Source organism: Lepisosteus platostomus, chromosome 5 (genome assembly GCF_059453375.1).
Source record: "Lepisosteus platostomus isolate fLepPlt1 chromosome 5, fLepPlt1.hap1, whole genome shotgun sequence".
In the NCBI taxonomy this organism is placed as follows: domain Eukaryota; kingdom Metazoa; phylum Chordata; class Actinopteri; order Semionotiformes; family Lepisosteidae; genus Lepisosteus; species Lepisosteus platostomus.
This window is the reverse complement of record NC_142615.1, coordinates 34063147-34087607: the sequence shown is the minus strand read 5'-3', so window position 1 is coordinate 34087607 and position 24461 is coordinate 34063147. Positions and strand designations below refer to the sequence as shown.

The 24461-nt window shown below is 45.6% G+C and overlaps 1 protein-coding gene, 3 non-coding genes and 4 pseudogenes across 4 annotated transcripts; 5 read left to right on the top strand and 3 right to left on the bottom strand.

Annotated features, from left to right (window-relative positions):
- Positions 1–864: 864 nt before the first annotated feature.
- On the top strand, positions 865–975 carry trnal-caa (transfer RNA leucine (anticodon CAA)). Its single transcript has 2 exons — positions 865–902; positions 930–975. It is a non-coding gene; the product is annotated as a tRNA-Leu (tRNA).
- A 4788-nt stretch (positions 976–5763) lies between these two features.
- LOC148665744 (U1 spliceosomal RNA) lies at positions 5764–5933 on the top strand. Its single transcript, XR_015938595.1, has one exon. It is a non-coding gene; the product is annotated as a U1 spliceosomal RNA (small nuclear RNA).
- Positions 5934–6552: 619 nt separating this feature from the next.
- Positions 6553–6666, bottom strand: LOC148665743 (5S ribosomal RNA; annotated as a pseudogene).
- A 1327-nt stretch (positions 6667–7993) lies between these two features.
- Positions 7994–8112, top strand: LOC148665742 (5S ribosomal RNA; annotated as a pseudogene).
- A 601-nt stretch (positions 8113–8713) lies between these two features.
- LOC148665741 (U1 spliceosomal RNA) lies at positions 8714–8878 on the bottom strand. The gene has a single exon (XR_015939135.1). It is a non-coding gene; the product is annotated as a U1 spliceosomal RNA (small nuclear RNA).
- A 3444-nt stretch (positions 8879–12322) lies between these two features.
- Positions 12323–12441, top strand: LOC148665740 (5S ribosomal RNA; annotated as a pseudogene).
- Positions 12442–12978: 537 nt separating this feature from the next.
- On the top strand, positions 12979–13097 carry LOC148665739 (5S ribosomal RNA; annotated as a pseudogene).
- Positions 13098–17728: 4631 nt separating this feature from the next.
- On the bottom strand, positions 17729–19063 carry LOC148665738 (zona pellucida sperm-binding protein 3-like). The gene is made up of 6 exons (XM_088630960.1): positions 18870–19063; positions 18675–18792; positions 18376–18476; positions 18225–18298; positions 17896–18057; positions 17729–17820 (listed from the first exon to the last, which is right to left on the bottom strand). The coding sequence occupies exons 1-6, from the start codon at positions 19061–19063 to the stop codon at positions 17813–17815; spliced, it is 657 nt and encodes a 218-aa protein (XP_088487086.1). The 3' UTR covers positions 17729–17812.
- Between the last annotated feature and the right edge of the window lie 5398 nt (positions 19064–24461).

Below are 24461 nucleotides of genomic sequence, written 5' to 3'. Positions count from 1 at the left end.
TCCTGAGATATTACAAAATGTTTGATGGAGCATCAATCATTCCAGGCGGAAATTGACTCCTTTCCTTCTCGAGGGATCATATTAAACATTTCATTTAGATCGAGAAGAGGATCACCATGAGACACAAAACAAACAGTTTCATTCTGTCTTTATTAGAATCTCTATCACAGCTAATGCATGTAAAGCCTTTAGTATGCGAGAGTGAGAGTTCAGTTATGCCAGGGAGTGTGAGAAAAGAGAACTGAAATTTAGTAAATTAATATTTAAATAGAGTGTAAATCTTCAAAGTGTCACTGCAAAATTATTACAGGGGTCTACCAGCTGCCGGACGTACTTGTTTTGGGACTATTTCCAATAAGTACCACATTAGTAGTTGTGTGTCCTTACTGGTATCTTTTAAACATTCGGTTATATACAAACGGGACAGAGACACAGTAATAATCCGATTTTAACATGTCCTGCATTTTAACTTACTGAACAGATAAATTGAAATGTTCTGATTCAGAGCCCCTGCAGTTCGTGCTAATTAGAACCACAACAATACTCCTGAGTCCTGACCACCACAGTGAGCAAAGGTTCAGCTGAACTCTGACTTTGTTCAGCACAACTTGTTGTTGCAGTTGAGCTCAGAGCTGGAGATGATCTCCATGTTCTACCACACTAACTAGTCCTAAACGTAGTACACACTTTTTTAAAACAATTTAAAATATTACACAAAGGCTGTAAAGCACACTCTAAATCGATCCGAATATTTGATTTCCGTGATCCGTTTAGGCAACATTAGGCAACGTGGTGCTTCTCCAGCAAAGCATTTCTCAGTTTTGTGAACTACTGGTGCTTTTAACACACCAACTTACATACCTCGTCAGGATGGCCAAGTGGTCTAAGGCGCCAGACTCAAGGACTCCTGTCTTTCCATTGCTTGGGTGTTCTGGTCTCTGAATAGAGGCGTGGGTTCAAATCCCACTCCTGACAGCTTTTCCCTCTCTTGCATTTTTCCTGTCTTCTTGTGCTCGCTGACAACGACAGAAAGAAGAAAACGGAGAAACCGGCTTGCGGGCAAATGATGGGCAGGGAAATGCTTCGTGAACACTTCAATGTGATTAGCAGAAAGTCAAATAGGCTTCGATTTCTCCCTTAGGAACTGTTTGGGGTGCCTGTAATCGAGTAAAGATTTACGGTCAAGGTATGCATTCAAAGGTGAAAGACCGAAATATAAATCCAGAAGAAGATGTATTAAAACATATTGTTTTCCCTGCGGTTTCCCCTGTATTTCATTAAATGTGGCATTGTGAAATCAGCCTGTAGCCCTACGGAATGCAGCCACTCTCCCGGTGACAGCGGCAGGAGCCGAGAGGATTAAATCAGAGCTCGAACAGAGAGTTTAAAATATATGGGCAACTAGAACATAGATCATAGAACATTTTTATTAAACTTTCCTTTGTGCTCGGCCTTACTGTAGTATTTTAGCTGCATTTTAGCTTCTATTTATATACTTTACAGTAGATAGTGTTTAGTAAGAGAAGAGAGATACAAGCGCTAAACCCCCACAATAACCAAACCTTAACTAAAGCAGGAAGATCAGTTTCTGCTCGAGACAGCCGTTTTCTGAACTGTAAATCTCCAACACTGGCTGGAGAGGCTGTGTGTCCGGACTCAGAGGTTGTATAAGAAAAGACTCGGAGAGCTGCAGGCGCCGCTCATTGCTCTGCGCTCCCCGTGCGGAATCGCGTGTCCTCCCTCCTTCATTACCTTCATACACTCCTCTCAAACCACAGCAAACTCCTGAAATATTTTGGTGAACAGATACTGGGTCTTTCTTTCCGAGATATCATAGGCAGAAACAATAAACACTGTGAAAACAGGAAGGTATTCTGATCATATAGAGAAATGCGCAAAAATACATTTCCTAAAATCCAATAAAATCTAGTTACATTCTGATGCTATTCTGATGTATCTGAATAGTTTTGGCACAGTTGTTACAGCAAAGAGACAAATAAACTTTTTTTTTAATTTCATTCAAACTGTAGTTTTGAAAATGTTTTTTCAGTTCTCTAAATAATACAAACACAAACACCCGTTGTAAGCATCTGACCATTGATATTCTTGAATTATAAGCCCGTACACACGCTGGCAGGCAGTTCAGCGAATATGATGCCCCTGCAGGGGCCGAATATTAGACAGACGTATACATACAGTCATCGTGTGGAGTTTATTCCTCCTCTACCGCAGTCTTTGCCTCTTGTCACATTTGCGCTTAATTGTCGATTTTTTGTATAGAACACCGAATATCTTGAGGAAGCCTGTCAAGCGAAGACTGATGGATTATTGAGGTGCAAACACTGGTTCAAAATCAACACCCTCTGCTATTGCCGTTGTTTCTTTGATAGTTTCTTCAAATTCCTCATCTGACCTTCAATATCGAGGGATATTGAGCATAATACCATACAAATTGTAACTTTCTTTTGATTGCCAGTTTTATTAAAATGCCATCCCCTTTTACAGTTATTTTAGATGTTTGGCAAGGCGTTATATCCCCCCTCTCACCCTCAGCTAAAATATTTTAAAAGTACAACAACATTACATTATATTGAACAGCACTTCGGTTAACATTTATATTCAAATTAAGGTAAATATACGAAAATAGTAAAATAGTAAAATAGAACTCCGGCGATCTGTTGTTTTTGCTTGTCAAGTTCTCGAACAATTTTGCATTGTTTTTTAAATTACTTTAGCTGAAGATGCAACGGGAGTAGAAGTGAATTTTCCAGCCACCCATTGGAACATAAATGAACATGGGTGAATACTATCTGCTTGGAAGTTGCCGATGTCGGTAATTATTGGAAATTCCCGGTAATGTTGACTCTTTTCTCAATTGTTTACTACTGCAAATATCAAAATAGTTCAGGTTTTGCGGAAAAATAAAATTTTTGCGGTGATGATGTTTACTACAGGAAGAAGTGCGTCCCTGGGTGGGTTCAAAACACGCAAACCAATTGCACCACAGAAATGCTTGCACCTTGCTTTTTTTTTCATTTACATGCTTTTGGTGAACAAAAAATTCGCTCGCATTTCATCTTTCGTAAGCTATATGGTTAAAAAAAAAGCAAGATGGGTTCCGCAAAGGAAATAAATACACGCATTAAACCAAATCAAGACCTCTGTGAGTGTCCCAAATTACATGTTCTGTAAAACAAGACAGGAAGAAAGGTACCACTGGAATTCGGATCCAGTATCTCCTCTTTATTAAACATGTGTTTTACTTAACTTTGTCATGGCGCTGGCAGAGCGCTCTTCTTTTATAGCAGCTTGGACACACCACCATGAGACATCTGCGTTCGGTGTGCGTTGAGCCTACTCATCAAGCAAGTTGCCTCCTTTAATGCACTAGCAGCCCCGATGGTAAGAGACAGGATGAGAAATGGCTTTTATCTGGCACTTTTCATGTCCAAGGAGATCAATGTGCTTTCCGTGTACAACAGGGTGTCCTCTACACCCGCCACTGAAGCATAGCACAGGCTTGGTGACTTGACATCTCCCAAGGAAAATAGTGAAATTACAGGTGGAAGAGGAAAATGACCCTCAAGAATGCAGAAAGATGGTCATCTTAATGGCACCAAATCATGTCTGAAGGGAGTGGGTTTCTAGGTGAGGTGGCTGAGTGGTTAAGGTGATTGACTGCTAATATGTTGTGCTCTGCACGTGTGGGTTTGAATCCCATCCTCATCAGTGACAATTTCTTTTTCTTTAACGTAACCTTACATTTGCCCATAAAGTTCATATATTTTTCTGTAGCCGCAAATCCCCAATATTTCTGCTGTCTCCCGAGAAACACAAGCGTGGAGTCAAATCATATTAAATAACACAACACATCTATTAATTTAACACCCAGATGTGACAGAACACATGTAATACTTACACACAATGTGTGTATTTTTTTAAAAACAAGTTGTGCCAAAAACTAAATGAACACCTCCATTAAACTTAATGCAGAAGCATGTTGTCTATAAAGATAAATGGTGCAAAAAGACAGGAATAAAAGTACCACTGGGATTTGATCCTAGGATGTCTTGTTTACTAAGCAAACACTTTTACCAAGTGAGCCACAGCAAAGCACTACCTTTTTTTAAGTGGTTGTGTTTTCGTTTCATTTTTCGCTTTTGTACTAGAGTAGTAATGTTTCTAGATGTGCATGAACGTGGTATAGTAGGCTGACAGCAGGAACACGTGGCCCACAAGCAGTGACAGTATTAGAGGTGCCTGCAGTATGTTGGTTTGTGAGAAGCGATAAAGTAACTTGCCGAGGGAGCAGGTGTGCCTGATTTAATAGAGGCCATCGAGCAGAAAAAGTAACAGAAGAACCAACATGAATTCAACAGCGATCTTTTGCAGCTGAAAACACAGGCGAGACTTCTCCAGGAAACTCACAACCTGGGCATGACTTCACTGCACACTGCTGTTGAGAACGATTGGTGCAGTGGTGCACTGGAGCTGTGCAAGTATTTCTCTCGACACTGACTGACACTGCAGAAACACAGGGTTTGGGCTGTGGATCCATTTCCTCGTGGAAGAAAGAGACAGTAAAATAACAAGGAAAATACAAGAGAAGAAACTGAAAGAATTGTGCCCAATGCAAAGTAGGAAGGACAGAGGTGGCCGGATACTTAAAACAGCTCAGCGGATAATTTGTAACGACATTCTTCGGTGACAATCAGCAGATGGATTCAGGTTCTGTTGCGCAGTTTGAACGTTGGTTCTCCGAAATCTGGTTCGTTATATGAGATGAACTGATATTAAATAGGAATAATCATTGATATAATAATTGATGTCTGGCGAAGGCAAATAACCTTTGTTCATGATTTGGGATGTGACTGGTTACATTTCAACAGTTACAACCCCCTTTATAAAGGGTTTGCACGTTCCCACGTTCTCTCTCTTCACTGCCTTCGTCCCCGCTCTATTTCACTTCAGCCTTTCACTCTTGCTTCCTTCCAATGAGGACGGAGCTGCGGGAGAAAGGGCGCTATAGAGGATCGCTGTGGAGAGCTGCTGCTGTGCTTTGACATCTGAGCTCTGTGGAAAACGATCTCAATACAATTCTGAAAAACGCGACTCCCCGAACGCCAGCCGAACAAGTCTCCACAGCCGAAGCGCTGTGTCTCTTTTCAGCTGGCGATAAACCTTTCCTCGATCCTTTGCGGACTTGTAAAACTGTTCCTGATCAGAATAAAAAACACTCACGCTAATACACAAGCACCACAGAGATGGAGGGTGAGATGGGGCCTCATTTAGGACAGCATACCACCGCTTAATTCTGTCTAATTAACAAGCATTGCCGCGACAACGGCATCTCTCCTGTCAAACTTCCTCCTGACGTGTTTGACAGGATCTGGGCCGTGGTGAACAGTGGGAAAGACGCCCTGTGGAGAGTGAGGAACATGGTGCTGTCAAAGGCATCGAGGTCCCAGTCAAGGCAGCAGGTAGCCTGGCCCTGTTAATCACCCGAGAGAACTTTTACCTCAGAGATCTGTGGAGAGAAGGGAGGGAGGAAGCAGAAAATCTGGGGGAAATAGAGAGCATAGGTCAATATCTCAAGAAACTGTGAAAAACATTATCATGTTTAAGTAAAGAATGTGATTTGCACCAGAAAAAAAGAAATTGTTGCTATGTAACTGGTACCGTGTCAAAATGTAATGAGATGTGATCATATATACTGTTTTAAGTATGTATATTAATGTAAAGCTTTCTAATTTGTGATGTCCTGTATTTTTTTGTGAAAAGAAAATAAAGTTCTTAAAAATCGAAATCGGTTCACCCAGGGTGAGGCTCGGCCATTGCACTCCGGCTGTGCTGACCCCTGCGAATTCCCTAAATGTGGGAATCTCGACTGCATAATTTCTGGTAGTGGGGGACTGCGTTCACGCTCTCCCCTGATGTGCTTGGTCCAATATCAGATACAGAAGAGTTACGACACCACGAGCTGCGATAGGATCCCAGTTCGAAAGGAGTCGATGCCACTGCTGGTTCCCGGTTTCTTTTAGTTAGAGGTCCGGAGAAGCATTTCAAGCTGGTTACACTACTCCTTCCGGACATTCATTCCCTTTTCAAAGTCAGTCGTTTTGCTGTAGTCTGCATTATTTAGGCTGATTATCGAGGTTAGCCTTTATTTGGTCATGGGGGCCTCGGTACTGTAAGCTAATTCTCAAGACAGTTTCACCCGTTTTCTGATTGCTAGGTTCTGTACCAGTGCAGACATGTCAAACAGTGAATGGCTGTACCTCTATTGGTGCTCAATGAATGAAATCAGTAATAAATGAATATATGTATAGTTATACGAAAAACAAGTGGTTTATCGACTCATCTTCATTTGCAGATTTAGAGGCAGCTTCGATATTCGTTTTACAAATGGGTTTCTTTTTTATATGGGTCACACACATGCCATAGCAACAAAACATCTCTAGAGATGAGGCTATAGATCACCTTTCCATCCTCCAGGTTTTCCTCCCAAAGCCAACGGTACCAACGGCGACCCCTGCTGGCCGAGAGAGCAAAAGCTTGCAGCACCTGGTATTCCCTGGCAGTCTCCCATCCAGGTACTAACCAGGCCCAACCCTGCTTAGCTTCCGAGATCAAACGAGGCACATTCAGGGTGGTGTGGCCTCAAGCGAAAGCCATGGCGCCTGACTCGCTACTTGAAGCTGTGTGTGGCTGGGGCTCCGTGCCCCCGAGCGGGACTGAAGGAACGTTCGTGTGCAACTCTTCTGAAAGGAGCCTCTTTCCAAATCGCATTGCGTACCTGGATGTTGGCGAATGTGCTCCCTTATGTTGGCTTGTCCCGCAGTGGAGGAGAACAAACAAACTGCTCGCCTGCCCACAAGGCTCCGTCTCTTACCCGCTCTCCAGAGCCTGCTGCCTTCTGTGCTGTTCTCTCGGCACCGCTGCAGCGCACACAACCTCACCTCGTGTCCCGTGTCGCACCTCACCTCACCTCGCACAGCCCCCTCCTTGAATGTCTGGCGCTGGGCATGCCCCGCTCTCCTCCACCTTATCTTATCGCGTGTGACCACCGACAATGGCCACAATGCCGGGGAATGGCACCTGTAAAGTGTTAATTGGGGCACAGGAACAGCCCGTCTCATCTCGGGGGCCGGCTTCAAAGACAATACACCAAACACAGCGGGGCGGGGGAAGTAGACGACACGACACATGCAGGTATATTCAGCTCCGGCGGGAACGAGTCATTTGTCGGTCTTTTCAAGTGCTGGGAGCCGAGTAATCCTTCGCTTGTATCGTTTCTCCCCGGTGACTAGATCTCACCCAGCGACTCTCGACTGGGCTCAACCACGGCAGCCCAACAGGTGTGAGCCTAGCCGGCACCCGGATGGGAGATTCCCCCCGGAAAAGCTCAGGTTGCTGCTGCTCCTGCAAGAGGTGTGACTGGGACCAGTAGGGAGCGCTCACCCTGCGGTCTGTGTGGCTTTCTTATGCCCCAACATCCTGATGGTGACACTCTGCTGCACAAACAGGCGCCGTCCTTCGGGGGAGGCGTAAAACCGAGGTCCCGACCCTCCTTGGCCATTAAGAAATCCCAGGGTGTCTCTCAAAAAGAGACGCCGGGGGTGTCACTCTGGTGTTAGTGTTCCCCTTTACCAATCAGTCGGGGTCTCCTCCTAATCCGACGTGTTGGACTGGTGCGCTTTATGTGCTGAAATAAACACGCGACAGCCCAGAAATGTTTTGAGTGCTGTGCACTGGAGGTTTTTGTCTTGTGAAGACTTGCCTTGTGCTCCTCTGAGCAGTTTGTTTGTTCTCCTCCAGTGCGGGACAAGCCAACACAAGGGAGCACATTCGCCAACATCCAGGTACGCAATGCGATTTGGAAAGAGGCTCCTTTCCAAAGAGTTGCACACGAACGATCCTTCAGTCCCGCTCGGGGGGCACGGAGCCCCAGCCACACACAGCTTCAAGTAGCGAGTCAGGCGCCATGGCTTTCGCTTGTGGCCACACCACCCTGAATGTGCCTGATCTCGTCTGATCTCGGAAGCTAAGCAGAGTTTGGCCTGGTTAGTACTTGGATGGGAGGCTGCCTGGGAATACCAGGTGCTGCAAGCTTTTGCTCTCTCGGCCAGCAGGGGTCACCGTTGGTACCGTAGGCTTTGGGAGGAAAACCTGGAGGATGGAAAGGTAATCTGTAGCCTTATCTCTAGAGATGTTTTGTTGCTATGGCATGTGTGTGACCCATATAAAAAAAAAAACCCGTTTGTAAAACGAATATCGAAGCTGCCTCTAAATCTGCAAATGAAGATGAGTCGATAAACCACTTGTTTTTCATATAACTATACATATATTCATTTATTACTGATTTCATTCATTGAGCACAGATACAATAGAGGTACAGCCATTCACTGTTTGACATGTCTGCACTGGTACAGAACCTAGCAATCAGAAAACGGGTGAAACTGTCTTGAGAATTAGCATACAGTACCGAGGCCCCCATGACCAAATAAATTGGCCTTAATAATGCAGACTACAGCAAAACGACTGACTTTGAAAAGGGAATGAATGTCCGGAAGGAGTAGTGTAACCAGCTTGAAATGCTTCTCCGGACCTCTAACTAAAAGAAACCGGGAACCAGAAGTGGCTTTCGAACTGGGATCCTATCGCAGCACATGGTGTCGTAACTCTTCCGTATCTGATATTGGACCAAGCACATCAGGGGAGAGCGCGAACGCAGTCCCCCACTACCAGAAATTATGCAGTCGAGATTCCCACATTTGGGGAATTCGCAGGGGTCAGCACAGCCGGAGTGCAATGGCCGAGCCTCGCCCTGGGTGAATCGATTTTTTAAGAACTTTATTTTCTTTTCACAAAAAAATACAGGACATCACAAATTAGAAAGCTTTACATTAATATACATACTTAAAACAGTATATATGATCACATCTCATTACATTTTGACACGGTACCAGTTACATAGCAACAATTTCTTTTTTTCTGGTGTAAATCACATTCTTTACTTAAACATGATAATGTTTTTCACAGTTTCTTGAGATATTGACCTATGCTCTCTACTTCCCACAGATTTTCTGCTTCCTCCCTCCTTTCTCTCCACAGATCTCTGAGGTAATAGTTCTCTCGGGTGATGAACAGGGCCAGGCTACCTGCTGCCTTGACTGGGACCTCGATGCCTTTGAACAGCCCCATGTTCCTCACTCTCCACAGGGCGTCTTTCCCACTGTTCACCACGGTCCAGATCCTGTCAAACACGTCAGGAGGAAGTTTGACAGGAGAGATGCCGTTGTAGCGGCAATGCTTGTTAATAAGACAGAATTAAGCGGTGGTATGCTGTCCTAAATGAGGCCCCATCTCACCCTCCATCTCTGTGGTGCAGCCACAGAGAAAGTATTCATGCAGGCTGATTTAAGATGTTTTCTTATGATAAGGGACAGCTCCCAGATGGGGATGCACTTAGCTAAGCCTGGCTATCATGATCAATGGTCATCCATTGGCGCCTATCTGTCTAGGGAGTGCCAAATGGACATCTAGACTGCATTCCTAAGTGTCAAGAGTAAGTGACTCATATCTCACCTTGATCAACCAATCAGGGACTGGCAGGGCGTGGTAATACCACGTGGGTCTCCAATGCCCGCCAAACTCTCAACCAATCAGCACACATCTGGGTCTTGGTCAAAAAGGGAGCGCAAGCTCAGATCGGGGCTCTCCTTGGCCATTTTCGTGCATCCTCAGAGACAATCACGTGACAACTGCTGTTGTCTGCAAAAGGACTTGGACTTTGTTCTAAGCGCGAGGCCGAGGATCCCGTACGTACTCAGAATTCTACCAACGTGAATGCTCCGCTTGATCAACGGCAGCCTACAGTTGGACCCTCGTCGACAACCTGAATAGCTTATTCAGAAGCAGCGCTGGACCGGGAACGAACCAGCTTCTTCCCAGGCAAAAGAGTGACTTGTGAGGACTCGCGGTCACACTCTGTGCATAGAGACTTTCTACTAGCCAGCTGGACTGCTTTTAGATCTCCTCGGAGCAACGACTGCCCTGCGCGCCGCAGTCAGATTCCTCCGCCCGTCCTACTCCGAGCTGTACCTCAACTGGTTGGCCGGTAGCCAGAGGACGCCGGGACAACGCCCATTGGACAACCGCTGGAACAGAGGCTGCAACAGAGCCTGTTAGCTGGTTTGGTGTTCGTGCCGGGAAATTCCAAATCCATACACAGTGGATAAGTAAACCCCATGTTCTACATTGTGTCTCGAGAATTCAATTGTACCTCAACACAAGTTGTTATCAATTTAATTCATGAGTAATGTATTTACTTCCGAGTTTAGAGTAACAGTGGGTAATAACACTGATTAGCGATTTGGTAACCGAACGATATATATTGACATATATTCTCTGTTGTGTATCTCTTTGTGTTGGCATCTCTTCGAGATTATATACCTTGTATATTGATAACCCTCACAGTAAGGTCTGCCGCTCGTATCCAGGCAGACTAGTATATGTTTGGTGCACAATTTATATGAATAAATGTATCTCGTGTATTGAACCCGTGTGTGTGTGTTGTTAGTTGTTCTAATGATTGATTTTCTAAAAGCCACAACGAACAACCTCGTGATTACTGCTACAATTAATAATTGTCTCAGTAAACCCATCAAACCTCTACAACCACGATACACCACCATAAACTATATTAATTTAGGAACATAAACATATAGTGTAAACTGTATATGGCTGGTATTGGTAGTTTAAAGAAAAAATACACACCAGTATTCCACTTTCTTCCTAAACATTTTAAGCATCAAAGTCTTACATGTAGTAAGATTTTACCACGTTTCGGAAACGTTTTTACATGCTCCTTCTGACCATCTTAAGTTTATATACTTTGTGAAAAGTCATAAGATATTAACATTTTCTGTGAATGTGTTCGTTATCGGAGTAAACAAAAGCATACTTTTAGAATTTGATTAATAGGGAATATAATATGGAATCACGTACCTAAAGAAATTAATAACGATATAATTATTTTTATGTACTGTAGCTCAAATAGTAGTATAATACACTTTCTATGGATACATGTGCTTCTACACAACGCAGAAGCACATCCACAAGTAACATTACCTAGCTAAGAGAGGACATTGGCTAGCCAATATGATAAATACAGTGGAAAAAAGCAATTGGGAAAATAAGACCTGCTGATCTGTTATACATACCAGGAAGAGAACAGAATATGATTTTTTTCTGTTCGAAACGTGTGTTGTCTTTATGAAATTCATGTATTTTAAACGTTTAATTAAGAAGAAAAACACTTACAGAAAGATACTAAGCTGATCACGAGATAGAAAGATCACACGTTTTTCGCGCATAAAAAGTGGCTATTAACTGGGTGAACTGTTATTAACTGGAGTCAACTGGGTGAAAACACATAATATGAACATGAAACAACACAAAAAATAAAAATAAGATACAATCTACAGACATTAAAACCGGTGTCATGGAAATATAACTATCAAGGAAGCCACGAGAGAGTTCTCACCTGAGTAAGGTCTTTATTTCAATATTGCAATATTGGGAGCCCTGCTGCCACTTCGCAAAGTGCAACCAGAGACTCAATTTGTTACAAGCAGTACAGGGTTTGTATAAGACGTTGCGCTGTAAAAAAGCTCAGCGCTTTGTCCCTTCTAAAACTTCCCCTTTCCCTAAGAGAAAACAGATTACATCAAAAAGCGAAAGAAGAAGCACTAGATATGTTATTCAAAGCTTATCAGTTACTTTCAGCTAATTCTAACGACCCAGACAGCATATATTGTTTTGGTACATTGTCTTCTAAAGTAACCTAAACAGTGTACTTTGTTGACGCACTGTTTTCTAAAATTCTGCACGTACTGTAGCACAGCAATTACATCCTTGAAATATATTATCTAAAAGCCCCAATATATTTTTTTGCAAAGCTCTCTACATTTTAAGAATCAATTTACTTATTAGATTTCCACTTCAAGACTTGTTCGGCTGGCGTTCGGGGAGTCGCGTTTTTCAGAATTGTATTGAGATCGTTTTCCACAGAGCTCAGATGTCAAAGCACAGCAGCAGCTCTCCACAGCGATCCTCTATAGCGCCCTTTCTCCCGCAGCTCCGTCCTCATTGGAAGGATGCAAGAGTGAAAGGCTGAAGTGAAATAGAGCGGGGACGAAGGCAGTGAAGAGAGAGAACGTGGGAAGAAGAGAAAAACGCAAGGGAAAAAAAGCAGCGTCGTAAAAGAGGTGACGGAGCTGTCCTCTCTATAAGAAGGGTGCCAGCGAGCCTTGCTCTCGCTTACGGCCACACCCCCTTGAGCACACCTGATCTCGTCTGATCTCGGAAGCTCAACAGGGATGGGCCTGGTTAGTACTTGGATGGGAGACCGCCTGGGAATACCAGGTGCTGTAAGCTTTTAAGCGCAGGAGGCGCCCTATCCCCCCTCGCTCGCTCATTCCCCCGTTCACACGTGTAGTGCGGCTTGTCCGTCTGTTTATTTGTCAGCTTTGGCGAGACACGGGTGCTTGTGTATTAGCGTGAGCGTTTTTTATTCTGATCATGAACAGTTTTACAAGTCCGCAAAGGATCGAGGAAAGGTTTATCGCCAGCTGAAAAGAGACACAGCGCTTCGGCTGTGGAGACTTGTTCGGCTGGCGTTCGGGGAGTCGCGTTTTTCAGAATTGTATTGAGATCGTTTTCCACAGAGCTCAGATGTCAAAGCACAGCAGCAGCTTTCCACAGCGATCCTCTATAGCGCCCTTTCTCCCGCAGCTCCGTCCTCATTGGAAGGAAGCAAGAGTGAAAGGCTGAAGTGAAATAGAGCGGGGACGAAGGCAGTGAAGAGAGAGAACGTGGGAAGAAGAGAAAAACGCAAGGGAAAAAAAGCAGCGTCGTAAAAGAGGTGACGGAGCTGTCCTCTCTATAAGAAGGGTGCCAGCGAGCCTTGCTCTCGCTTACGGCCACACCCCCTTGAGCACGCCTGATCTTGTTTGTTCTCGGAAGCTAAACAGGGATGGGCCTGGTTAGTACTTGGATGGGAGACTGCCTCGGAATACCAGGTGCTGTAAGCTCTTAATCGGGGTAAAGTTAGCTTGAAGTTCGAAAACGATTTTGCCACGCCTGTAGCGTTTACACGAAACCTCTTAGAATCGCGAGAATACTTGCTTTGTGCATAAAATACATTGTGAATGCTTTCTCAGCCTTTACTTTTTCGTTTATATTACATTTTTTGGACCAAGCACGAATATTCTTTTGTCCATATCTTCGCAACGGAAGCACAGAACGCCTTCAAACCAAATGCATTTTAAAGACCACGACGTGGATATTTCCACAGCCTCTACATCAAAGTATCAGTGAGCTAATTATCTTTTTTTAAACCTCCGGTTTTTCATCGATGCGTAATTACGCACTAACTGGAACCCGGGGGACCGCTGTATACACAAGTTCACAACGCGAGAAATACTGTTCAATACGGCTTCATGCGAAAAACCCGTATATGACCATAGGCAACAGAATAGCGCAGTCTCCAATTACTCAGACTGTAAGCACGGGAATAAAGCTTTGTCTGAATTCTGAAACCCTTCCTTTACGTCCTGTTTTCATTCAGGTAAGAGTCAACTATATGCACAATACTACTGACAGCAGGAAGATTAAAATATTCTTTACTCAGCAGCTTATTAAAAACAGCTCCCATGATGTTCAAACCGATTTTTTACACAGAACACTGACATAGCTTTGCGTTCTGAATCTCTTTTTCTCGTGTGTTTATTTAATGTGGCACAATGTACTGGGATAGGGGTATTCTGTTCACAAACCAATAGCATTTAAACCACAGCACCCACAATGCTGCAAGTAAGTGTTTTGCACACTAAGCAGAGAGCGATGTCTTCCTCGTTAGTATAGTGGCAAGTATCCCCACCTGTCACGTGGGAGACCAGGGTACATCAGGACACGCAATGAAGTGAAAGCAGGATGCGCTGCGACATCCACTGTGCAGATCCCGCCACACTAAGAGGTGAGTGGGTCTGTTCGATCACAGCGCTAGGCGAATCCCCAAACAGAGTGCGTGGCAACAAACGAAACGGGCCTGTTTCCGCCCGGTTTCGATCCGGGGAAATCGGGCCCAGTAGTGGCGGGATCTGTACAGTGCATGTCGCAGCGCTTCAATGTGCTTCCTGATGTCCTACCCCGAGAACAGAAAAGACAGCATCCACAGCAACAACAGCTCAGGTCTCTGCACAGGAGCTAAGCTGCCCCCATCTCCTCTGCTCTGCTCTGCTCTGCGGCTCCTGCGGAGTGGAGTGCTGCCTGGAGCCGTGTTCACAGGCGGCGGCTCCCTGCGCCCTGTCTGTGCGTCGTGTCCAAGGGCTCCTGGGAGGAAGAGAGAGCCCTCCCACTCGGGGGCTTTTCCACGGTCTGTGTGAGGAGGGGCGGGTGTGTCCAGTAGCTTATCGAGCGGAAGCCTGGGGCGGCGGAGAGCTGTGATCGTGCAGACCTTGAGGTGTCACCTCTTTGTCTGCTTTCCCGCCCCCCCTCCGCCCAAGCTCTGCTCCAAAGTAGCCCGGCAACCCCTCACACCTGCACGTGTCACAACCTAAGGTGCGGTCATGAGACACCCGTGGGGTGTTGTTCTGTTCTTGCTAATTGTTTCCTGCCCGTCGCAGGCAGGAGTCCATGTGAGGAAGATGCGCTGGACAGAGCTCAGAGGGCGCAGCTGGGTGGCTTTCCTTCTGAGTGACATTCCTGCAACACTCTCCCGCTCCTCTTGGTGCGCTCATGCCGCAACACAGGAAGGCTGGAGCAGGTGGGTGTGGAGAGTGTTAGACTGAAGATTTAAAGGTCCCTGGTTCGATCCCGGGTTTCAGCGTTTTGTTTCATTGAGCCCTCTGTTCCTCTCTGCAGCGCCCCTTTCCTAAAGTGACGCTTCCCTTTCTCAGCCTGAAACGCAAGCGAGACACCAGCAGCAGTCCCTGCAGGTTTCCGTAGTGTAGCGGCTGTCACGTCAGCCTAAAGCCTGAAAAGTCCCCGGTTTGAGACTGGGCGGAAACAGCCTCGTTTTGCACGCTCCTGTACTTCACAGAGGTCATGAGCAACCTATCATTTGTTGCCAATGTATTTCCGGTGCCTTCATGCACTCTTGTACCAAACGCATGTTCCTTCTGTACGCGGAGCCGATCATTTGCAATTGCGCTGTGCCGACAGACCAGGACGAGCTCTGTCGGCTCAAATGCAGCGCAGGACCTGCAAGAACAACAGATAGATTAGCATCCAGCGGGGGCTTCTTAGTGAGCCCAAGATCTCATCAAGAATCGGCTCCAGCAACAGGGCTGGGCGCATTGTTCCATTCTCCAACCACTCTCGGTGTAAACAAGTCCCTCCTGGTCTCTGCTTGAATTGCACTTTCCTGCGTTTGCTTTGGTGTAACTGGCTTCCCCTGTATGGGCGAATGTGAAGAAGATCCTTAGTAAGTCATTGAAGAAACCCGAGAAGAGGTCGGAGTGGCCTCTGTCGTTCATCAACGATCCAGTCAGGCAGTACTCCTCTGTAAAGCGCCATTCGTTCACATCGATTGGCTTTTTTTTGCCTTCATTCGTGCAAGTAGTAAAAGCAGACGCCCCTATTCTGCCGTGACCCGGATTGTTGCGGCCACAACACAAAGTACTGACCACTATACGATCACGGCGAGTTACCAAGTTACATGTGGCAGGGCGGAAAAGGCTGTGCTCTCTTTGTGTGACATAATTCGGAAAAGTCCTGACGTTGTATTTCAACTGAGCCCCAGTATACATCGACCCTTCGACACTCTGAGTGACAACTCTCTTGCGTGTTTTCTCATATTTATGTAGTTTGCTTGGTGGCGCAGTCGTCGTGCACAAAGAACGCTTTGAAAAGTGTCAAAAGCAAGTCATTCCAAGTTGGTCGTTTGTGTTTTCCGTTCAGACGCGAAATGCTGAAATGATCTCTCGGCTCCTCGGTTGTCATTTCTGCTACATAGAGGAATCACAGCACGCGTGTTAATAGAAGACTGTGATATTCGGTGCGTCTTGGATTAGACGAGATTAAAGAGTGAGTAGTTTTGTTTTTATATTTCTGTGATGTAATGGGACCAATGAAGAATGTGGCATTCAGACTAATGTGGAGTATTTGTTTCCTTAGGGAAATTGCCACTACCGTATACTGGGGCATTAGGACCCATATGGACCGCAGGGTGAGCGCCTAGCGACAGAAACCAGACGGTACCGTGTGTCGGGCTCGGCTGCGAGCAGGACAATGACTTCACTTAAATGTTTAACTGATAAAACCCAAATGAACCAAACCTGTATAAATTAGTGGTGGAAAGGAGTCTTTTTATATAGCAAAAGGTCCCTGATCCTTTGGTAAGAACGATGGGTATATAACCCATTGTCCTCAATATTAGAAATGAATCCTTGAGCACTGCTGTTGTACCAACGGTCCATAAAAGCCTAAAATTACCCTTTCTTGCATAAATTGTAGAACATGCCGTCACATTTCAGTTGCACCTCAGGAGCAGTTTGATCTATTATCACCCTACTCCCCACCTCATAACCTTCACTCTTCTAATTCTGGTCTCCTAATTGTCCCCCAAGCCCGTCTACACTGTATGAGTGACAAGGCCTTCTCCTGTTATGCCCCCAAGCTCTGGAACTCCCTCCCCAAGGATAGCAGAGTCACCTTCCCTAAACTCCTTCAAATTCAGACTCAACACCTTCTTCTGTAGAAGAGCCTTTACTGAACTGGTTCCATTCTTTAGCCCTCTGCTTCTACTTTCCTTAGTACCACAATCCATGGTCTCCTCTGTCTATTGGAATTGTTTTATCCTGTGTATTCTTATTGTAATTCTGTCAAGTACTTTGAGAAGCCACCTTTGGAGCCATTATATAAAATAGTTTATCCTAAATCCTTGAAGCTTTAATAGGGCAGTGCAGTAGGGCTAAAAATTGACAGCCTTTGTGGGCCAGCAGGATTTGTGCAAGTTATAGGTAGTCACAAAGGTAGACTAGGATTCACTTGAAATTCATGACATGGGACACTGAAACAGGGGAGAGGCTTTGTGTAGTAAGCGTTCAGTCTCAATCTACACAGTCTGTGCTGCTGATAGAGGTGGTTGTGAACACCTGTCTTGCCAGTCAAATACTGGGATCTCCAATCTCAATCCTAATACTTCCCATGACTGTCCAATACTGTGAAACCAACACCCATAAGACAAGACCTCCAAGATTCTAACTGTACCTTTATTCACTGATGTTTACGCACCAGTATTGTTCCTCTGCTAAGGAAGGGAAGGCCTACTTTACACCAAGCCCCTGTTGACAATTCCTTCCTTGTGTTTCTTTTAGTCAGTTTGTGCAGCCTAGAATGGGACACCAGATCTCACTCTTACTGGGCACAACAGTAGCAACTCACACTCCATAAGCACTACCCCTCTCAGAAACAGGAGGATTTCCAGTATATTGAACACCTCTGTCTCTCCCCCAGTAAAAAAAAAGGCACACTGCCCTGCCCAAGGAATAGTGCGGCCATCTTCCCCCAGTACAACGCTTTATTACTCCAGCCATTTTCAGTCCTCATTGGCAGCAATATGGGAAGCATTCTTGAAAGGGGAACCCCCACAAATACTTCCCTTGAATTCCTCCACCCCATTCAAACCTATAAACCATAAAGAAACAAGGGCAGGCAGAAGGGTCTTTCACAGCTTTATTGAGATGTTGCCATTACAAGGCAAGTGGAGGCAGGAGAGTCACAAGGGCCAGGCTGGAGCCTTCATTCAGGCACCTGTGGAGGAAGAAGAACAATCCAGCTACACTGCAGGACACCACCCCTACAGGAGCTCCTCCTGCCAGACCCTACCTGTCCACTGGCCAACATCTCCAAAGTCCTCTGCTCCCTCCACATCCTCACTGGTGCTCTGAGGGTCTCCTTCCTCATCCTCAGTCCAGTCAGCTCCCACATCCAGAGGAGCTTCTACTGGTGCCACAGCCACCCGACTACTGGTCACCAGGCTCCTGGTACCTGTGGACAAGCAACACCCAGGAGTGAGGGATCCGCTATACCCAGAGACCCACAGTCTACTCATCTAAACAGTCCCTTTGTCCAGCACGGGATCATTCCTCAGTTGTCCAAGCATGGTTGTCTCTTGAGCAGAGATGCATCCACAAGGGATAGAGAACCAGACCCACCTTCATTCCGACTGCCAGCACACCTGGACTCACAGCAGGCACAGACCTCATGGTCACCATACAGCTCCTCCCACCTGGAGGAGAGGAGGACAGGTGAGGCCTCCACCTGGCATGTCCCAGAGCACCCTCAGCAGGCTCCTTGCAGAAGTACCTCTTAGCCTCCCTGTTGTAGGTGCAGGACTTGGTCCCTGGTGTTGCTTTAGCAGGAGCCACAGCCATGACACAGTGCATGTACAGCTCAGTCACTTCATGCTGCAAGAGGGAAAGTCACAGCATTAAGGGATCAAGGCCAATAGAGGGACAGAGAAGGAACTTCTGCCATCAGTGAAGGCAAGCTGGCAGCTCTAGGCACTACAGCTGCCACAGTCTGGTTCACATCTAGATCATGGCTGTGAAAGCAGACAATGGATCAGTAGAGCAAGAAGGCTGAGCAGCCTTTGAGAGCAGTACCTTCCTGGACAGCTTTTTCTGGAAGAGGAAGGCATCAATTGTGAAGCGGAGCACATCCTTCTGCTTGGAGGGGACAAACCTGGACAGGCAGCCATCTGCCTTGCTGTCCACCATGCACCTGGGGACAAGGACAAGGATGAACCCCTGCAGGCTCTCAGGCCTCCTGCCCACCTCCCCTCCCAGAAGGGGCCGTACCCCAAGTTGTCGATCACGGGGAAACGGGGCTGGGAGTGCTGGTCTGGTTTCTCCTTTACGTAACACGAGTGGATGTACAGCCTCTGCTCCGCTGTGGCAAAGTAGGCAGTGGCCTGGAAGTACATGGGCTGACCCAGGAAGTACTCATCCTTGGGAGAGAGCCGGACCCAGTGGGCTGGAGAGAGAGGCAGCATTACACCTGCACACAGCACCCCCTGCAGGCAGGTGAAGCCACTCACTCAAGGAGCTTACAGTTGGTGGTGAGCAGCACAAAGCTGTGCTTGTTCTTCAGGTCCTTGAAGAAGGTCCTTCTCCTGGCCCACGTGGGGACATAGCCAACCTTGTAGGAGTAGTGGAACCTGCAGGACAGAGGGGATGAGGGGCTTCTGGACACTTTCTCAGTGGCTTCTCAGCAGCAGCAGAGCCCTGCCTACCTGTTGTAGGAGCACTTGACCGGCACAGAGAAGGGAATGAAGCGATGCACAGGTGCACTGGAGGAGGGCGGGGCATAGCGGAGAGTGTTGGAGTACACCAGGCGGCCCTGGACAACCTGCAGGGTCACAGAGGAAGGGATATTCCCAGGAAAGGCAACCCCGATACTGGCCCTACACCTCACATCGATACACTGCCTGTAGATGAAGACCCGCTTACCGATCGCTCGGTGCCGCACTCGTGAAGCCCGTAGATGAAGTAGAAGTAACTGCGTGTGGTTCGGCTGACGCTGCAGTTGCCCAAGGTCACCTCCGATGGCCGACAGCTGAAGCCGAACAGGAGCCGACTGACCCTCACATACATCCTGCTGGAGTCGCACCACACAGCCACTCCTCGGGTGCCCCCGATGGCCGGGCGAGCCGGCTGCCGCCCTCGCTGGGGAGGAAACAGGACGCTCTTGATGTAGGCGGGTAAGGGGCGGCTGCCGGCTTCGGGCTTCATCTTCTCCTTGTCGAAGTAGGTACGCGTCTCTGGACACGGGAAGGCGGCGAAAGTCGGGAGCCAAGGACTGCGAGTCATTCTCGCTTGCAGACAGGTCTTCGGAGGGCGCATCTGCCAGGTTCAAATCCTCCAACTGGGCTGCGTCTTCAGGAGCCGGGAGGTCGGCCTGGAGCGCTAATTCCCGAGAGTCCCAGCCAGCCGGCCCGGCGGAGATCAGTGCGGGGAGCCCGGCCCCTGCGCACAGGCACAGCACAAAGAGAAACGAGCGCATTGCCAAATTGACGTCCCGCTAAACTGCTACAGAAGTAAGACACATAAACCACCAAACTGTGTTGAAGCAAGAGAGCATAAAGTGTGAACGCGGTGACTAGGTTTTTATACTAGCAGGACTATGCTACCACACACATGGTCGCACTACCGCTCAATCAACACAATCAATTACACACAGAGACCCGGATTGTTCTCAGCGTCTAATTAGAACCTGCTTCCAGTCTGAGGCGGGACTCCGTGAAGCCGCCTGAACACTTTCCCGTGCGTATCTGACCCCAGCGGAGGAGTTCCACGTAATTTCGACAGAATTAAATCACCCACACGTGTAAAATTAGCTAATTAATTTATTGATTAATTTATTGTTCAATTAGTTTCTAATTTCCAAGGACAGTGTGTTAAACTCGCTGTCAGACAGAGTACGGAACATGCGACACGTCCGTCCACACTTTCTTTTATCGAGGGGGTTGTTCTATCAACACGTACTGCAATGAACATAATTTTACTAATTTTCATGTGTAATTGCATGTCATATTAAAATGTGTAATACAAGCATTTCTTTGCTTCCCAGTAAAGAAATACTGATCAGCTTTTGACATGTTCTGATAATAATTTGTCTGATTTCTCAGAGATTGCTTTTGCTTCGCAGCACTGAGAACCAATGGAAGCCCGTTTCCGCCAGGGAGTAAAAAAAAACGCACTATGGTATCTCAGAATTGCGACCTAAAAACTCAGAATTTTGACTTTATATCTCACATTTGCGACTTCGAAATAGCCCATATTTCATTGTCTATGCTTTTGTTATTGTAACGGATTCGGGTTCTAGGGCTTGTGCCCTCGCCGCTCCCACCCTACTTCGTGCCTCACTGTATTGGTTTGAATCCAGGCCTTGCTAGCTGAGCTAAAGAACATTTTAGATATAAAGTCGGAGTTCTGAGTTACCAAGTCGCAATTTTGAGTTACTTAGTCGGAATTCTGCGATACCATAGCGCGTTTTTTTAACTCCCTGGCAGAAACGGGCTTTCATACATTTCAATTAGTCTGATCAGTGTAGGACAAGTTAATGTAGAACCATTGCTATGTCTGTCTCTTGTTTGTATATAAATGAATGTCTTTGACAACTTAATGTTAGTTTTTAATTTAGTTTTACGATGTAGGTCATGCGTTAACATATGCACGAGCATACAAAATGTCTCCCTCCTGATTCAGCTCATGCTCCATAGGAGAGAAGCGATTCCTCCTGCTTCTCGTACAATCATATTAGAACAGAAGCCCGTGTCGCCCAGCTCTGATTCAAGAGTGACTCGCATCTTCAGCCCTTTTTTTATTCGTGATCCTAATTTTCTTTAGTTATGATCAATATTGAACTTTTTTTAAATAAAACGACAATAATCAAACATACAAAGTATTAGGAGTTGACAGGGTGCCCCTTTGGAATAGTCGTCAGAAAATGTGAGAAAAGGAAAGTTACCTAAGCTCTCACACACAGCATTAGAGATTGGAATCTGATTGTAAAAAAAAAAAAACTACCTGTCTCCCCTTCATTTAACGGTGCTGTTGTTTTTATTTTACATGTTGTTAGCATTTTAATGAATTGTTAAAAGATTGATACACAAATCGCTAAATAAGAAAACGTAAAAACCCAACTGTAAGCAATTGACCATTCATATTCCTGAATTTTAAATCCCTGTGTTTATCTGTGTCCAAGTGCCTGGTACAGCTATTTTGAAAGCAGAGTCTATGATTTATTGCGGAGGCGCATTGTTGCCACCCAGGAAAAAAATCTTAATTAATAAATACCAAATTATCTCCTAATTACGAGATAGCAACGATGTCATTTGTGTGTATGAACAACCTGTTACATTTGCAATGGCAGTACCTACAGGCTATCGAAAGGTTTGCTGGCACTGTGGGTTTAGTTTTCCTGACAATGTGCATGCTGAGAAATGCGCACGGACTGACTTTCTTCTCGCAATGAAAATGTTACCGTTTGTACCTCATGTAAACACAGTTCTAACCATTAGCACACTCATATACAGTATATCCTGAATCAAGAACGAATGTGACCTAGAATCCATTGTACTGCTTCAAACTGAAAGTCAGATATGTAGTCTCAAAACTACATAACTCAGGATTTTTTTTTCCTTGATGGCAGCATTGGCTTCTGTTATTTAGATTCAACCACTGAAGAGGTTGGTTTTGTGTTTTTAGCTATTGAACATAACTGGTAAGTTTAAGTCAGTTCTTGTAACTCTTTCCGCTCGAAAGTATTAAAGACATTTTGTATTAATACCGGCGCACCTGTCTCCACAGGAAAGTTATTGCTGTTCCAAAACCAATGTACTGCAGTACTGATATGCCAGCAGCCATATCACCCTGCAACTCACAACTGGCAACCCACTGAAGCTAAGCAGGTGTGAGCCTGGTCAGTACCTGGATGGGAGACCTCCTGGGAAAAACTAAGGTTGCTGCTGGAAGAGGTGTTAGTGGGGCCAGCAGGGGGCGCTCACCCTGCGGTCTGTGTGGGTCCTAATGCCCCAGTATAGTGATGGGGACACTATACTGTAAACAGGCGCCGTCCTTCGGATGAGATGTAAAACCGAGGTCCTGACTCTCTGTGGTCATTAAAAATCCCAGGGCGCTTCTCGAAAAGAGTAGGGGTGTAACCCCGGTGTCCTGGCCAAATTTCCAATTGGCCCTTACCAATCATGGCCTCCTAATAATCCCCCTCTATGAATTGGCTACATCACTCTGCTCTCCTCCCCACTGATAGCTGATGTGTGGTGAGCGTTCTGGCGCACTATGGCTGCCGTCGCATCATCCAGGTGGATGCTACACACTGGTGGTGGTGGAGGGGAGTCCCCATTACCTGTAAAGCGCTTTGAGTGGAGTGTCCAGAAAAGCGCTATATAAGTGTAAGCAATTATTATTAATTATTATTACTGCAGCTTGTGGCCACGTGTTCCTGCTGTCAGCATGTGATACCATGTTCTTCCACCGCTAGAAATATTACTGCTCTAGTACAGTAAAAGAAGAAACAAATGCAAACACCGTTTAGAAAAAACACACACGTCTCAGGCCTTAACTATGACAAGAATGGGATTTGAACCTAGACGAGCAGAGCACAGTGGATTAGCAATCCAAAAAAAGACTCCTGTTTAATTTTCTTTTCGCTTGCTCGATTTGTAGTACGCACCTCAATCCTTACAACCGGCAAACAAAAGGGCTTCACGTGCCACAGCATTCTGCTGCAGGTACGGTTTGCACCGTGTATTGGGCGAACCCGAATGAACCCGAATTCTCAACGATTTGAAATGAAGTATTTCAAATATGTGAAGAATTTCATGAAACCTGAAAAAAGAAGATCACAGCCAATGTCAACAATTCGGAGCCTGTAGGTAGCTTCAACAGAACAAAACGATCTGAAGCCGCAATTCTTTCATAGAGTATTGTGACACTCTACGCTGTTGCTATTACTGCTATATCTGCTGCTGTTGCTTAAAACTCTACTCAGCGGGCAAGTTAGTTGTACAAGGAATAGACTACTTTGAGCCGTCCAAATTCCATTATGTGAATTTAAGCTTTTTTTTTATTAATAACAGCATTAGTAATACAATGCGTGCTCAGAAACGTTACTTATTAGCTCATGAAGCAATAGTGTTTCGACAATTTGCGGTCTTCAAAAAGTAAACGCTGAAGTTTTTATACTTCCTTGTGAGCAGATCACCTTTGATTTAGAAAAGGAAAACTTACTCCCCTGTTGCTTTCATTGCAATATCTGAATCGAGACCCAAGCGCTAAGAAAGCTGAAAAACGCAGAAGTCATAAACCCGATTTTAATTTAGATACACATTTTCTAATGCAGCCTTCATTACAAGACAGTCTATTTCTCGAAAGCGTGTTATGTAAAAAAGAGAAAAACGAAAATATGTGGATGACAATATTTAAAAGCTGAAGATTTTACTTTTGAGAAATTGTCATTTTATGTATCTAGACGCTTTTCAACCACTGCTTTTAGAACTTTGCTGTGCTTCCTGAATCATTTTCAGTGTTATAAACTGGGTGTGGAAGTAGCGATCACTTTGTAGAGCAGTTGATAGACTGGAGCTGTTCAGACTACTCTTCTTATTTCTCAAATGCTTCCATCATTTTTCTTTCACACTAGGACGCGAGTGTGCACATGTGTTTGGTTTTCGTTTCACTGATTCTCATTGAAGATTTGTGAATTAAGGAGGAAAAATCAGTTGCTTGGGAAAGCAGAAGGTTTGGTTCTCAACGATCTTGAAGACACGCCCATGTAGTGCAGCGTGTGATATTTGTACTATAAAAGACCAAGTGCTCAAAGTGACGTCTGCGTTTACCGTTTAGACTTTTCATCTCGGGCGCACTTTT